General features: G+C 39.4%; 3 protein-coding genes across 7 annotated transcripts in view; 2 read left to right on the forward strand and 1 right to left on the reverse strand.

Annotated features, from left to right (window-relative positions):
- Nucleotides 1-2,911, forward strand: part of skap1 (src kinase associated phosphoprotein 1) — a 35,603-nt gene extending 32,692 nt beyond the window's left edge. The window contains exon 13 of the mRNA XM_071463093.1: nt 2,775-2,911. The gene's annotated coding sequence lies outside the window, so the exon portion shown is untranslated. The remainder of the gene's footprint in view (nt 1-2,774) is intronic.
- Nucleotides 225-10,488, reverse strand: snx11 (sorting nexin 11). Of its 2 annotated transcripts, none has more exons than XM_071463086.1 (7): nt 10,288-10,488; nt 9,051-9,085; nt 8,648-8,734; nt 5,612-5,712; nt 4,819-4,914; nt 4,480-4,704; nt 225-3,670 (listed from the first exon to the last, which is right to left on the reverse strand). In XM_071463086.1, the coding sequence occupies exons 2-7, from the start codon at nt 9,072-9,074 to the stop codon at nt 2,542-2,544; spliced, it is 1,662 nt and encodes a 553-aa protein (XP_071319187.1). In that variant the 5' UTR covers nt 9,075-9,085; nt 10,288-10,488; the 3' UTR covers nt 225-2,541. The 2 variants fall into 2 exon arrangements, with proteins under 2 accessions (XP_071319187.1, XP_071319186.1); XM_071463085.1 differs by having other exon boundaries at nt 9,051-9,090; nt 10,288-10,487.
- Nucleotides 10,489-12,425: 1,937 nt separating this feature from the next.
- On the forward strand, nt 12,426-16,890 carry cbx1b (chromobox homolog 1b (HP1 beta homolog Drosophila)). 4 transcript variants are annotated; one of them, XM_071463101.1, is made up of 6 exons: nt 12,426-12,579; nt 13,727-13,808; nt 14,163-14,319; nt 14,416-14,569; nt 16,426-16,520; nt 16,664-16,890. In XM_071463101.1, the coding sequence occupies exons 2-6, from the start codon at nt 13,754-13,756 to the stop codon at nt 16,803-16,805; spliced, it is 603 nt and encodes a 200-aa protein (XP_071319202.1). In that variant the 5' UTR covers nt 12,426-12,579; nt 13,727-13,753; the 3' UTR covers nt 16,806-16,890. The 4 variants fall into 4 exon arrangements, with proteins under 4 accessions (XP_071319202.1, XP_071319203.1, XP_071319204.1 ...); XM_071463102.1 differs by having other exon boundaries at nt 12,431-12,594; XM_071463103.1 differs by lacking the exon at nt 13,727-13,808 and having other exon boundaries at nt 12,433-12,594.
- Nucleotides 16,891-17,000: the final 110 nt, after the last annotated feature.

Genomic DNA, 17,000 nt, shown 5'->3' on the forward strand with positions numbered 1-17,000 from the left:
TAAACTACATACTCTTTGGAATCTCAACAATATAATTAACTGCTTGTGTCTGTTCTTTCAATTGAATTTCAGTGTAGTTATTTAACACATTTTTTAATTTTCATCCACTAGGTGGCAGGATTGCTCCGATATCTCGCATTAAAACCATGAGATGTGTTGGTTAATCAAATATATCAACACCTGAAAAAAATGCAGAAATAAACAGTCACATTACATTGACACAGTAAAGAGGAAAAACTATTTATTTGAAATAAAATTAGATGATGGTTTGTATGTTGTCAGGGACACATCACTCAGGTTATCATTGCCCTTGTAGATCCATGTTCGACAGAGGTCTCCTCAGACGCAGGGGTTTTATCTCTGAACATTGAAAAAAAACCCAAAACTTCTTAAAAGCAACTCAAGTTTGCAACAAAAAAAAATCCCTCAAGTGCTGATTTACAGTGTAGAAAGAAAGTAAAACCCAGAGATGAACAATCCAACCATCATATGACAGTTCAGGGTTAATGAGATCTACAGTCAGAGCTGAGATGGAAACACTGATCATTACAATTCAGCACAGCTGCAACAAAAAACATGTAAAGGCTCATTTCTGTGTGTAATGACAATAAACCGTGGGTCCCTTTTACAAAAGCAACAAAATGAATTCGAATCACAAGCAGCAGCAGCAGTAGTGTGTGTATAAGAACCATGTCGAGGTCCAAGCTTCAGGCGTTTACCCTTTTCAGTGTAGAATAGAATAGAATAAATCTTTAGGCTTTAATTTCAAACTCTGCTCACCTTAATCCAACTGTGGTTAGAAAAGACGCAGCACTGTGTTAATGCATGAAGTTATTTATTTTTATATATATATATAAATAAATAACTTCATGCATTAACAAATAAAGAAAAATTTTCACAGATAAAGCTTAGAGTATGTAAACCATGGTGTCGCTCTGAAGGTGTGACTCATTCCTCCTTCAGGGAATTGAAATGAATCAAAAAAAAAAAATCCAGTGAAAGAACTAAAAATGTTACTGAAATTACAAGAACATCTGTTGTTATTATCACAAGACTGAAAATGTGTCGATTGCACAGTGAATATGTTACTGTTATTTTAAGTGGTTTGGTTTAAATTGAAAATATAACCAAATATTTATTTGTGCTTTGTTGGGCTAAAGAGATTTAATGTTTGTCTCGTCCGCAGACAAACCAGTTCAGTCAGTGTCTCATATCAATAAATTATCTATGGCTTCATAAACAGACGTGAATGTTAAGATTATAACAGCTGTTAGAGCAGCAGGTCTTTTTTTTAAACTTACATTATTATCAGAGTCAGTAGGAAAATCACTGACTTAAAATGTTTATGGGATTCACATTCAGGGAAGGAATAACTGTGCGTGATTCTCTAGTGATGGAAAACACTGGTTCTCTTTAAACAACACTCACATGTCCATGTGGACACTGAAACAGCTGTAATCGTCTCTCCTGTTCAGAGTGAGTGACTTCAGTTTAAGTGATGATTGATGGCAAAATCTCCAGTTCTCATCAGACAAATCAAGTGTGTATCTACAGAATTACTGTTTTTTTTTAGTACTGAATTCTCTCTTTTTCTGACTGTACCTTCACTGCAGTTCTACAGGAAAACTCGGAGGGGAACTGGTATTAAATCGACTAACTCTGCAGGAAACACATGACTTCTCTGAAGCCTGGTGTTGGCTCAAGCTGACCTTCATAAAGCTCAAACACCAGAGCAGTGACCAAAATTTCTTTAAAAGTAGGGGTGCAACTAATGATTTATCTGCCAATTATTTTCTCCATTAATTGATTATTAGCTTTGTCTATTAAATGTAGAAAAATGGTGGAAAAATGTTGATATCTTCAGATGATTAAAATTATATTGATCAAGTGATCGATGCAGTTCTGTTTCAAAGTACAGACGGACATGTGAGTGTTAATATAAATAATCTGAACCTCTTTAATTCAAGTGGACAAGACTTTGTTGAAATGTGTTTCTCAAATGTTTCATTATTTGTTGACTGTGCAAAATAACAAACTGCTAAATTTCAGCGCCAGAAATATTCATTCCATGTGTTTACACGACAATAAAACCTTTAGTTGTTTCGATATGATTTCCATTCATCAGTCTCAGATCCAAGTGTTTTTGTGAACTTGGGCACCCTCTGCTGTTCAGAGGCCGACCATGATGCACGGCAGAGGAGTAAAACAGTGGCAATAATTAGTGAACCTGAGTGTAAATGAGGACAAACATTTTAAAATTAGATAAACACTATTTTAAAAACAGGTTATGCCTGGAACATGACTGACAGGTAATCTTTAATATGAGTATGTCTCTGTCCTTGTTTGACTCTAACAGACGTGACCATACGCATTGTGAAGATGATAAACTGTATATAATGTGTTGGTTATTTGTAACAGAACACAACTCCCTGTATGTACTTTGTTTATCTACGTGTGATCGAATGCGTCTTTTCCATCCAGTGATGTAGCTCAGTGAGGGTGCAGCAGCTTCACAGGCTTTATGTGTCTGCAGCTGTTTAACTAACGCACCTGCACCTCATGAATCTCCTCTGTGGTGTCCAGAGGCAGACAGGACAGCGTTTCCTGCTCCATACACTTACTATCAGCTACTGCAGGGATGCTGCTGGTCTCTAAGATGCTAAAGTCACCACTTTCAGTCAAATCTCCGCTCGCTGCAGTTGAGTTAAGGTCCACAGGTGTCATATACTGCACGTCCTCGCCCTCCTGGTCAGAGATGTCCTCTTTCTCCACAGAGCATCCATTTATCTGCAGGTCCAAAATGTTCCTGCTGGAGGCCTCGACTTCTGACCAGTGAGAGACGTCCTCAGGAGAAGTTTTCATGTAGCCATTGGCGGCCGGGATCGAGTCCTCGGCCTCGTCACAAACGCTCTCTTCCTCGCTGACCTTGATGATGCTCTCGTTGGAAGATGGCAGCGAGTGGGTGTCCTCGTCGCTCTCATCTTTGGTCCCAACCGAATCAACGTGCTTTTGGTCCATCTGCTGAACAGTGACGCCACTTTCCACCTCTGGGACATTGCTCACGTCGTCTGTTTCAGCCTGGACTTCTGGAGTCTCCTCTTTGCTTTCAGATTTTTGCCCATCTGACGTCTCTAACTCCTCCAGACATCCAGCGTCTGAAGCTGGTCCCTCATCGTGGTCGAGACCGTTAACTACAGCGATGACGTGGTTTTCTAAAACCTGCTTCTCAGAGCAGACGGCTGAACGGTGAACAGTCTTTTCTTCTGTGGCTAATGTCACAACGTTCTCCTCTTCTTCTCCTCTCTCTGTACACTGCTCCTCAAACTCGTTATCCACCCCACAGACTTCAAAGCCAGCCCCCATGGGCGAGTGCACCTCCACTGGGGTCTGTATCTGACAGCTCCTCTGCTGGGGCTGTTCTGCCAGGCTGAGGCTCTCGGGGTCGTCCTGGTTGTCACCCAGGAAGAAGCTTGCCTCTGTGTGGCTGCAGTCACACTCGACGACAGCCTCTAGATGGTTGTTCCCCTGGGAGATCTTCACTGAGGATTTCTGCTGGGGCTGTGACTCTGCGGTGTCAAGTGGACCTGCTCGAGGTTCAGAGTCTCCACACGAGAGAAGCTCAGGGCTGAAAGTCTCTGTCTTTTGTAGGCACGGTTGATGAGGAGCTGGGCTGTGGAGCAGGGAAGAAAAAAAAATTCCTGTTAAAACTTGACATATTTGATTTCCATTGTCATTCCTGCACAGATTTAGATGAGAGGATGGATTCCACTGAATATGAAACTACAGCCTGCAGCTGGTTAGCTTAGCTGGCTCACAATATGATATATGAATTATTATATATAACAACTGATGTGAGGCCTTTATTTTTCAGGGACGCTTTTTCAGGGAAATTGGCTATATTAAAAAATCATAAACAAAATTGACAAGTAAGACACTTAGAATTAATTAATCTTAAGTAATTAAATAACTCTGATGTGACATAAATGCAGCATAAAGCTCAGTTAACACGTTAAATCTCATTTGTTCAATTAGTACAAAAACAGAAGTCGTCAAGTTGTGGTTTTTCTGGAACTATCACGTTACCAAGCAGGTGCTGGCAGGCAGACTGTGTTGGCTTTGTACAGAGGCAGGCTAGCTGTTTCCCTTAGTTTCCAGTCTTTATGCTAAGCTAAGCTAAATGGGAGCTGGCTGCAGCTTTATATTCAATGTACAATAGTCTAACTATTCAGTAAATAAACACTACAAAAATGGCATCCAAATAAATGTCTATTTACATCCAGTTCTTCACTGTTTTTATCTTAACACTGAATCTAATGACTGTCTAATGTGAGAATGAGAATCAACACACAAATATGCAGAACAATTGAGATCCTCACTGTGGAAATCTAAATTGAAACACAAAGTGATGATGAAAGGTAAAAGGTTATTTCCACATCATTGGCTCTGGATCAGTGGTTTAGATCCCTCCCTCCCTCGTACCTCTCCATGGACTCGTAAGAAACAGTCAAACTCGGCTCCTTGATGGAATCGTCCTCCTGAGCCTGAGCCAAGCCCCAGTTGGACGAGGCGTAGGTGAGGATGGCATCTGTCACAGAGTAGGGAGTGTGGCCCTGAACGCAGTCCTGGATGTGACAGACCGGCAGCTGGGTCTGCAGGAAGAGGTGGAGCTGGCTGTCTGACAGGCATACTGTCATGTGCACCACTCTGTCAGGACAAAGATACCAAAAAAAAAGTTATGACATTATATCTGGCATGCAGCTCTATCTGTAACTTCTACAGCAGATTATTTTCTTCTGAAGAATAAGATGAAGAACTGACTTGTCCAAGAAGGCCTGAAGTCCTTTCCTCCTCCTCTCCAGAAAGTCCTCGTTGCTGAAGGAGAAGAAGGATTTTCCAGGAAGGTCTGGGACTGGCCTGGAGGGATGGCAACAAGCAGAAAGGCTTCATTCTCCGTGTTTGCAGATTATATCTTATTTGCTTAAATAAATGTCACACAAAAGGTTAAAGAAAACTTCGGAAAGTCCCGTTGATATCATCCAAATCTGCACCCAACAATACAAATACAATAAAGAAACCACAGTGGCAGAATGACTAAGTGGAAACTCTCAGGTACAGAAAAGCAAATCATCACCACTCTTTCTGTTCTAAGTCTTACCATCCAAACCTAAGTACAAACAACTCAGAACAAGTCATAAACATATTATCACCTTATAAAGTTGATATGAAATGTTGGCAGACATGAAACAATATTAAATTCATTAGGTGACTAAAAACACAACAGAAAATGAATGATAAGTCCAATACTTTCTGTTTTAGTTCTGTGTTTGGTCTCCACCAGCTCCTGGGGGAAATATCTGGCTCTTTAGCTGCTAAATGCTTCACTATGTTCACCAGTTGCTGTTTGCTGCTGAGCAGGAAGTGGTGCTTCATAGAGCAAAGTGTTGGGAGATAGTTCTCTTACATTTAACCATGGTCCAGTTTCTGACGTGTGAAGAGCAGCTGTCAGACAGGCTGTCATGTAAAACTGCCTCCACAGCCTCAGTCCTACATATTTGTTTGCGATGAACCGCTAGCGGAAAGCTCTCTGCTATCACTCTTCACATCTACTTACACCAAACCAGCGTTCTTCTGCAGCTTCTTCTTGAGCCAGACAAACTCACTGTAGCGCCGACGCACACAGGAAGTCTTGGCAGTGAAGGCTTTGCTGTTGGTCTAGGAATGAAAAAAAAAGAAACATGGTTATATATAGCGTCAAAATGTGAGACATTGAATCCCATTAAATATAAGGTTGGTGATAGTTTATATTTTTATTACTGTCAACCCTGATGATTAAGAAAAAAAAAACAACAACTTGATTAACATGGAGATAGACTATTTTATTTTGACTCTGTTTTTACACTGTTCTGCTGCCTCAAACACTAGAGCAAATGTGTATTAGTCCGCAGCTGAAAATAGTCCCCAACAAATGCACTTTTTCCTCCTGTTCCAGTAACATTTGCTAAAAACCACAGAGCCCAGCTGTTAAAAATCTAACCATCTATATCAATGGCTTGTTTATTAACACAGTAGGAACCAATGGGATTGAGAAGAAGAAATTATTTAGAGGCAGACTAACAAATTTTTGCTTTTGTCTTTTCATAGGATTTATTTATCCTTTATTTTTTACTGCAATTACTTTACATTTGCTTCTATTTTTGGGTCTAATGTGACTCCAATGACTCATGCTTCAGCTGTGCGCTTATAGCAGAACTAAAGTATTATCACATGCCATTGGTTCTGATGATGTGTGACAGAGTCCGCTGATGTTTGCATAACAGGCCACCTTCTGACTGGCAATAATCAATTACAGTACAAGCTGAGTTGGTTTAGTTCCCATGTCATTAAAGCAGATGAACAAATTCCATGTGAAGCCAAATTCCTTTGAAGCATCACTTCCCTATTGAGTCTCAATCAATCCATTCAAACGAACAAAAGAATTTGTACACAAGGGGAAAAACGTTGATAGAAAAATTCTGTCACTGCACTGAATACAATTCTTCAGAAATTTTATTAGAGCTGGAACAGTTAGTCTATTATTTGATTAGTTAACCAACAGAAAATCAATCTATTTTAGTTTAAGTTTTTTAAATCAAAACTGTCAAATCCCCACATTTCCTTTGGGATTTGACGTTTTTCTTTTTCATTAATAAAAATAAACTGATTATCTTTTGATTCTGGACAAAACAAGACACCTGAAAACATCAGATCGCACTGTGGTGATTTATAACAGGAATTTTTCACTATTTTATGGACAAAGCAAATAATAACCTGCAGATTAATCAATCATAAAAATTACTGTTGGTTCGAGCACTACATACTGTTGTGACATCAAGGCATGTTTAGATTTATTTATAATATTCTATATAAATATCCATCACAATTTCAAGCTACACTGAGAATTACATTTAAATACATTTTTAATATCACATAAAAATGCCATTTAATGCCTGTTTCACAATCATACCATATGAAACTAATCAATATTAACCAGCACTGGATGATTAGACCAGGAATAAAATACCAAGTGATATTTATTAACATTTTTTTCACATTTTTGTCATTACTTCCTGTCATTCCTAATAACATAATGAACAACCATTAAAAATGGATGAATGAATGGATGGCTCGACTGATCAATTAAAAATAACAAATTCATTTAACTAATTCAGATGTCTGGAACAATGGTACTGAGGATTTTCCAGCCAAGGTTACAAAAATCTTTTTAAATTAATAGAAAAAAAATATTTAGGATATGTGTAAATTTAATTTAATTCCCTTTAATACTCTCTACAGTAAAACAACCTAAATCAGTGCTGTTTAAGACATTTTAAAAGACACTGACACATAAAATGTGGTATAATATTTATAGTTTCTGCACAGTGACAGGCAATAAAAGCAGTGGGGTATTTTTCTGGAGGTCGTGTGTGGAGCTGAAATAACAAGAAAAGCCACTTGTTTGGAATTTCTCTGTTTCTTATTCTGACACTGTGTACATTTACAGCTCACAAGTCTTTATGCTAACTTATCAACCACAAGCAAAGTGAATCATGTGAGGTCACATGGTCTTAGCCAATTTCATGAGTCAACATCCCCGCAACACACCCGTGTGAGGCACGGAGCCTTCCTGCTGACACAGCATTCCTCAACAAACCGCTGCCTAGACAACAACATCAACTCCTGTCCAAACAAAATGTAAAGAATTTATCTGCTGCAAACTCAGTGTTTTCCAAAGGTTAGGTCAGACTGAAGAGGGTCGCAAAGTTCTTATCGAGGGAGTGGTATCTGAAGCTCCGGTCTCGGCTGTTTACTCGTGCTATAACCTTTTACCTTATTTGTAGTGTGAGACGGGCTTAATAGAAAACTGTAAGTCTGGAGATTAGTGGCAAAATTAATAGACTAGTATACAACTACTGGTAATTCTTATATGGCAAAAAAAACTTCCTATATATACCATGAAATGTATGAAATGAATTGTCTTATTTTAAGGCAAGTGCAAATGCAAATTTACATTTTAGCTAGCATGATTTTTATTTATACTGAGGGAAATTCACATGTTGTAGCAGCAACATACAACCAAGGGATGAAAACATATAAAACCACAAGAGCAATAGATCAATCTGAAAGGTAATAAAAAAAGTGAAGGTTTACAAAACTGTGTAAAATAGGTTGACCAACAATACAGACAAACAGACTACAGTTATTAACTTTTTTGTTTTATGATGCTCCCTGGAAATCCTTAGAACATAGAACAAAGGAGTGCTGCAACAAACAATGATTTTCACTTGGGATTTTTCAGATTATTTTCCTGATTCATTTTTTGTTATAAAATGTGAAAAAGACGCTCCTCGCAATCTCCCAGAACCCAGACAAACATCTGTCTTCTGTCTGAACAAGAAGTCCAAACCGTATTAAATCTACCATAAAATAAAACACTAAAGCAGCAAATCTTCACAGCAGAGAAGCTGAAACCAGAGAACAGTTTGACATTTCTGTTTTCTAAATGACTGACACTATTATCAGAGGAACTGTGTTTCTGTCAAATGATTAATTGTTTCAGTTCTGAAACAAATCACTCATTATCATATTGTCATTTTGCGTCAATACTCACATGTAGGAATATTTTATAATCCACATATGAATTCCACGAGCCTTCGTTCTGAATGCGGGGATCTTGGACCCGCACTGCAACAAACTCCTGAAGGACAGACACAAAATCATGGTTTCATAAGTTGAAATTTAAAAAGAAAAAACTGCTGTGGTGTTTGTGAGCGTGTGTTGCTGTATCATGGTTCAACTAACAGATTAAGATCTAAAGTACCATGCAGGCCAGACAAATGCCTCCTGAAGTTCCTGAAATGCTTTAAAACACATCAATGGAGGCATTGTTCTTTGGCATTTATCAAGTGGAAGTTTGTTTAAAAAGGAGGAGGCGCGTCACCAACAGGGAAACTCACATTAATAATTAATCTTGTGATTTAATGTGGATAAAGAGAAAGCGAGAAGTTACTTACATCTTCTTCGTGATTGCTGTTCATCCTACCGAGTGCTGCACTGCATAAAAAAGAAGAAATCAATGAGGAGAGATTTGAATAATCTGCATCAAAAAATCTAATTATCCACCTTTTTCTATTGTGCTGTCATGAGTTGATGACTCATCCTCTTAAAGTGAAGATGGTCAGATCAAATCACCTGAGTCACTCACTGGCATTTCCCCTCATCACTCCACCACAGCAAAGTGTTCGGACTCTTAAGAGCTTTTCCAAAGAGAAACAAGCTCCTGGTCTTTCAGCATTTTGTCGAGTCTCTCTGTAGCTTTGTAAAATGACCCATTAGCAGTTTGTTTTTCATACACGCTACAGCTGGTAGTGGCTAACTCTCCCATAATAAACCTGATGGAGCACGTCTGTTTCCCTCTCTGCTTCCTCTCTGAGTGAGATTGCAAAAAGCCTAATGCATTTTCATTATTAAGACACTTGTTGACTGTTTTTTTATAAGTTGTTTACTGTAAACTGTCAGAAAATACAATGCAATGTGCAAAGTTAACTACTGAATTGTCTCACAAACAGCCCCCAACGATAGTGATTTTATGATGTTATAAAGTCTAAATGAATAAATATGTTTTGGTTTGATGTTATCAGTTATTTTTATATGAGCGATAAAATGACTACAAAGAGACTCAAAACAACTACAGATGGATGCAAATGATAACAAAGAGACAAAGTCTATCATGGGATATAAATGGCACCACACCAGAGGGTTTCCAGAAAGATGCAAAATGACTACAACAAAAGAAAGACAAAAAATAACCATAAATAACATGGTTGCATCATTTGTGGTCACTACTTCTCTTTCAGACTGGGCTTCTTCCCCTTGTTTAAAGGGGCGTGGAGGGCTTTTACTTTTTAGTGCTCGGAGCCCACAAAGTCTCACAATCCGCCCAAGCTTGAGACAATTATTTCTCCATCAAAACAGAGTAATATTCCTGCTAGGATGGGAGTTTGTCCTGCAGTGAAACAGTAGAAATACCCGTCAGAAACATGGAGAATTTAACAGCTTGGTTGACGTTAAGTAAACCAGCCTCTTTACGCTGTGCAAAGAAAGTTAAAGTGGAAATAAAGCGCCGTTAAAAGCCCTGCTGAAGAGGCTCGGCTGTCATGTAATGAAACCTCACGACTTTTTAAAGAGGAGTTAGTTAGCTAAAGGAAACTACAGCTAGCTAAAGGCTAATCCTGCTCGACAAATGCTTACTCTCATGAGGCGTGTGTGAGCTGCTGCGGTGGTGTCCCGGCGGCTGAGGTCGATATCGTCCTGCCTGTCGATCTTTCTCTCTTATTTAAGAATAAAATCCACAAACGCAGACGCTTGTTGTTCCGACCTGCTCCTGGCTCCATTTCGCAAGTCACAAGCACCGCTGCGACGTCACAAGCTGACGTATTCACTTCCGGGAGTGTGCGTGACGGCGTAAGAGGGGCGTGGTTTCAAATTACAAAATAAATACCGGTAAATTAAACAAATAAATAAATAAATATTACATACGTATACAAAAGAAAGAAATTCACGTCACAAAAAAATGTTAGTTATCAAAATAAAATGTGCAGTTATTATCATGTCATGATTGTGAAATACTACGTCAAAATGATTAGATATCTCGTTAAAATTAGGTGTCTATAAGCCAAAATCATGAGATATTGAGTCAGAATTATGACATACTGAGTTAAAAGTTAAGTCAAAAATATGAGAGTTCAAATTATGAGGCAGGAAGTCAAAAATTAGTCTGTATTGTGGAATAGTAAATCAAAAGTCACGACTTAGCTACTCCAAGAAGTCAAACTGCTTCATCCTGGAATATTACAATCATTATAACTTATCCTCTGTTCAGTTATCTATGATTGCTGTAGTATTACAATACCTCACATACCTATATGTACTATAGATTCATTATTAATTTCATTGTATTTGTACTTGTATTGGATAGCTACAGGTATAGAAATATAATAGCACAAGATGTCATCCCAGTCTTCTCATCCACATCACACCTTATGTCCTCTCCTCAATACACCTGGGAAAGTTTCTTTGTGCAGCCTGATCCATCTCTGACAATCTGCTGCACATATGTCAAGGCGTCCAGCTTTCATTGTGTCCATGAGGAACACCTGATCATAAACTGTTCACCTGGAGTGAGGAAAATAATTCCTCTGAGGGTTTGAGGAAAGGAGAATAGGGTGAAAGGAAATGTGACACCATCCTGGGGTGGACTGTAAACTACTGTGACTGGGAGAGAAAAGCGAAACATCACATTGTCCCACACAACGACAAAAACCTTCAGCCTCACCTGTCCCCCTTTCCTCACCTGGCACAAGACCTTCATTAAGGCCATTGAGGAATGAACATAAGTGCTCATTGTTGTTCATGGGACAGCAGCAGCAGCAATATGCATCCAATCACAGTCAAATTTACAATAATGACTCTATGAACTCAGTATAGAGCAGTACAGATTTATGGATCCTGTTTAATATGCATGTGTATGTCTTTTGCACACTTCAGCTACTTGCTCCACCTCAACTGTGTACACCATCTCCTTATTATTTTTTGGTCTTTATTGTTATTTCTTGTAGCATATCTTCTTGAGGGCCTCTGCAATCCATCATTTTATTTTATTGTATTGTACTTCTTGTCATATATCATTGTCAATTGCATAAATTAAATTAAATTAAAATTCTTTAACATTTTAATTATTTACAAGTTCAAAGTTGCACTATTTTTCTCACCAAAGCCCCAGGTAATGCAGTTTCATATGTGGCATTATACTGTAATAGATGATCCTTGTAAATCTTATAATTTACAGCATAGCAGATTTGTGTCAACAACAGGACTTTCATTCCACATCAGATGAAGGATCAATTTCATCTCCAGTTTCAGCACAAAACTTAACTTCATGCTGAGAAGTCATTTTCTGCCAGAAGAGCATTAACATAAACTGCTATAGCTCACAGGAATCAGGACATCTGCCCTTAGACACTAAAACAGATTAATAAGTCATTCTGAGATTAATGAAAATGAATAAATAAACAAAATATGTAAAAAATAAATAAATAAATAAAAGCCAGATAAATGTAATTACCCCATTTAGTAGCTAAATCAAAGTGTGTAACAGCACAGTTTCCCACAGGGATTAATAGGAATAAATCAGTTCATTCACTGCACAGTGCTCATCACACAGTGAGTCCGGTCCGTTGATCCAGTCCGCCGCTTGTCCTAACTGCGACCGCAGATCTGTATAGCACCGGCGAGCAGGACCTCCGGCCTCCGCTGATGACGCTGAGGAAATCCATGCGTTTAGAAATCTGCGCAGCTGTGCGCTCACAGACCAGCGGGCTCTTTCTTTTTTTTTTTTTTTCCCTCTCTCATAACCAGACGAAGGGGCGGAAACGACACATTTTCAACACAAACCGCGACGTTATTACTGTGTAACCGCGGGAGAAAACGCCTGTCGTGTTGTTTTATTTCGGTTCGGGTGGAACTTTTAAACCCGGTTAAATTGTAAGTCATCGGAAGGTGAGTTTAATTTTCGTCTCCCCTCCTCCCTCCAAAAGCGTCAAGCACCGTGAGGGGCTCCTCAAACGTGTGGTACCGAGTGTTAACGCTAGCTAGCCTAATGTGCATATTTCCAATGGGGGCTTGAGAAACACGGTTGTGCTTAGTTAACAGACACGTCTCGCATTAAGAGTGACCATCAATAACCAGTGCAGTCGACAGACATCCCGGAGTGTGTTACTGTAGTTGCTAACGAGAAAGCAATATGGAGGAGACGGCAGCTAGCTGCAGACTGGGCTTCCCTCCGAGGCTTTGTCGTGCGGGGTTTTTCTCCTCTTCTTCTTCTTCTTTTTGTTAGCTACACGTTAGCAGCGAGAAATCCCCCTAAACCGAGGATGCATGGGTGTATTTTTAATACACAATGACAGTGAGAGCCAGGTGTAGTGTTAGCTCAGCGCCTCCAGGTGCTGCAAACCTCTTGTTGATGCTGGCAGCTGCGGACGCGGCCATAAACACCTCACAGCCCGCCGCTGTAAGCCGAGGTATCCCCCGTGTGCACCGTGATAATGTTGATCTGTAATATAATAGGTGAGGGTCATATTTTTGCACTGCAGCTAAGCCACACTTGTGACATTTACCCCCCCTCCCCCCTCCCATGAAGAGAAGAAAAGAGTTTGCACCATGTCATAAGGTACATGGGTAACTTCAGGTAATGCAGATTAGGCACAACTGAGACTAAATTAAACCTGATTGATCTACTCAGTAAGTTTTCAAGCATAAATAAAGATGTAGTGTCAAATATTTGGTGATTGCAGCCTCTTTGTCTTATGTTATTGCAAATTCAATGTTTTTGGGTGTTTGGGCTGTAAATTGCACAAGATGGCCCTTTTTTTTTTTTTTTTTTACAATTCTTAAAATGTCTCATAGAATAATTGATTAATCTGGAAAAAAAAATCAATTATGAAAATGATCATTAATGCCACATAATGGGCAATGAAGTAATAAAAACACAGGGATTGCTGGTAATCTGCATTGCCTGACACTGTCACCCTGGTATCTTTCCAATAAATCCCATTCTCCAATGCTGTTTTCTCCTCTCTACCACATTGATTCCCGCTTGCTTCCATCATGCAACAATCTTGACGTTGACCAGGAACCTGCTGGTCCCCAGGTCTACCTGATGAGTATGAGCCTGACTACAGAACCCTCTAACGATGGTCCCACTGTTACAGAAGGTTTTATATATCATTATTTTCTAACATAAATTTCTCTGTATCACTTGTCCTTGTGCGGTAAGGTGTGTGTCAAGAGTCAAAGAATGGATAAAGTAGTACTTGTCAACAAAGTGGCACTATAAATGTTTGTCATCCATTTGAAACTGAACTCAGCAGAAGTGTTTCCATTCATTTGTGAACAAGAGTAACATGTGTCCCTAACAAATGTGAACATCTTAAACTCTGCCACTGAATCATAACACCTGCAGGCAATAAGAGCTTTCAGTTTCAAGGCTCAGCAGTCGTTAAAAAGTGGGTGTCTCCGGGGGAAAGCAACAGTCAGTCAGCTCATCACTCCTGTTTTCAACCCATCAGAGAGCAAAATGACTACGGCTGAGAAGAAGGACAAGAAGGCAGATGATGTTGCAGAAGAAGAAGAGGAGGAGGAAGAATACGTGGTGGAAAAGGTCCTGAATCGGCGGGTGGTGAAAGGGAGAGTAGAGTACCTTCTCAAGTGGAAAGGCTTCTCTGAGTGAGTGCATTAGGGGAGTTGTTACAAATTTAACTGGTGACTAAATGTATGAACTAAATACATAAATACTGTATTTTTATTTACTTATATCCACAGTGAAGATAACACGTGGGAGCCTGAAGATAACTTGGACTGTCCAGATTTGATTGCAGAATTTCTGCAGTCGCAAAAAACAGCACACGAGGGAAAGAGAAAGGCAGCTGGAGAAGCAGAAGGAGACGACAGTAAATCAAAGAAGAAAAAAGATGATGTAAGTCCCAATTATTTGTTTTTGTTTGAATCCATAAATGGTTATTTTTATCTTGTTTTTTGGCACAGTCAAAGGTTGAAGCAGGTTCGTGTTCTTCTGCGCAGAGAGCAGCATCAGTGTTCTTTACTTCCCTCACACCTAAAAACATTTCAGATTGTACATTACTGAGTTTTAAGTACTATAAATACTGAATAATGGGCTCAGTGATTATTGCCAGGTACCATATTGTACTAAAGGTCCTCACACACCTGGCCTGCAAACCTCAACGAACCAGCAGACACAAACACTCATTAATCGCTCTGAAAGCCGTATTTGAACACACCACGAAGAATACCCACCTACCACCAACATGCATTTCTGTTTCACTCCTGCGTGGGAACGTAACTCGTCAGAACTCTGTGTAGTTTAATGTTTTGACACCACTATGAATCTGATTAAATAGCCTTATAATAATATGTGTAAAATGTAATGATATGTCTAATAAAAAGTTGCACAGTTAAGTTTTGTTTAGTTTTTCTTTGCTTCACTCTGCTGTGGTCGGCCCATGAAAAGTAACCAAAAAATAATAAAACTCTCTTGATCTACACATCATGACACGGACATTTGTCTGCACAGAGTTTAAAATGTTGCCAGGTAAAAATGGTCAAACACAAACCAGCCACGCTGAGATTGGGTAGAGGAAGAGCTGCGGGTGGCGGGTGTTTACTGTAGTTCAGGCTAACTTCAAACCTCATCAAGGTGAGCAGCTTTTTATCACCGGTCCTGCAACACAGACTCTGATCAGTTTCTCAAGGCGGGCGGCTGGTTTCTGAACCATATGGAATCCAAATGTCCGGACTTCCCCGCACTTTCAGACTCGTGTCCAGAAAGGCTGTGAACGCCTGGGGCTTTCCAAATCCACAATTCATCAAGTCCACAAGAGGGCTCAAGTGGACTTTCTGCAGACTGGCTTGGGCCTAGACTTCACTGAATGAATTACAGACAGTTAATTCAAATACAGAGGTGGCACCAACACAAGAGAACAACAATATTTAACAATAAAATATTGTACAAATATGTTTATCTGAAAAATTGCTCTGCAGATATTTTTTTTAAGCAAAAATGTCAAACATTTACTGGTTCCAGCTTCTCAGATTTGATGCACATGATACTAACCGTCTTTTTGGACGGTTGGTTGGACAAAACAAGACATTTCAAAATATCACTTTGGCTTGTGAGAAATTATAATAGGCGCTTCTCACAGTTTTCAACATTTTATTGACAATGGATGAATGAATCGAGATAAACAGCAGGTTAATCAACCATGAAAACAATTGTTTCAAATATGTCAGGAAAAAGATGAAAGATGAATTAAAAGATTATGTAAAAAAAAAACTGGCACTGAACTCAACACACTGAATTTTAAGATGCTAATAAAACAGACAAAAGCAAATGAATAAAACATTTTTATCTTTTTGAAACATATCGGCAGCATTTAGAAAAAAACTGCACATAATTAAAACACAGTCCCAGTCTGCAAAGAGTGGACGTTTGGATTCAGTCTCAACATATGCAAAAAGGCAAAATTGTTAACACACATTCCTTTTTTGTTTATCAGCATTTGGATCTCATGTATTTTTACAGGCAGCTACACACAAACACAAAGTCTTCCAACATCCATGTTCAATCTGTCCCAAATATTTCCTGTTTTTACAGCAGCTTCTCCGATGATAATGTAGCGTTCTTCGATTTGTTTTCACTTCAGATCCCACATCCATAACAATACAGCAACTGTGACAGCCTGTAGGTCGTTTGTATTTATGCAAAAATGTTGTTTTGCGATTGACTGCAGTTGTATTTTGTTCTTTGATCCTCAGACAGAGAAGCTAAGGGGCTTTGCTCGAGGTCTGGATCCAGAGAGGATTATTGGTGCCACAGATTCCACAGGAGAACTCATGTTCCTCATGAAATGGTTTGTGCACCGTGGAGCACAGTTACTGCTGAAACTATAACATCGGTTGAACAACAGCCACAGTCGTTTGGGAAATACATGTGTCATTAAACATGTTTGTGTGTTGAATTCTCTTGTTTTTTTGTTTTTTGTTGCTTGTCCAGGAAAAATTCTGATGAAGCTGACCTGGTACCGGCGAAGGAGGCGAACGTTAAGTGTCCGCAGGTGGTCATCTCGTTCTATGAAGAGAGACTCACTTGGCACTCGTATCCCACCGAGGACGAGAAAAAGGATGAAAAAAACTAACACAGGGTGAAGGGGCAGGGGCAAAGAAAGAAAACTGTAGTTTTGAACTCCATTGTACTTTCAACAGGGGATCTGGGGGGTGGGGGCGGGGTGGGGGCGGGGTGGGGGCGAGGGAGAGAGACAAGCAAGACACCATTGGACTCATTTGTCTTTTGGTGTAGTATCACTCATTCGATTCTACTTTTATCTGGATAT

This window comes from Trachinotus anak, unplaced genomic scaffold, assembly GCF_046630095.1.
Source record: "Trachinotus anak isolate AG129_WGS33_773 ecotype Australia unplaced genomic scaffold, CSIRO_AGI_Tana_v1 ptg000025l, whole genome shotgun sequence".
NCBI classification, from domain to species: domain Eukaryota; kingdom Metazoa; phylum Chordata; class Actinopteri; order Carangiformes; family Carangidae; genus Trachinotus; species Trachinotus anak.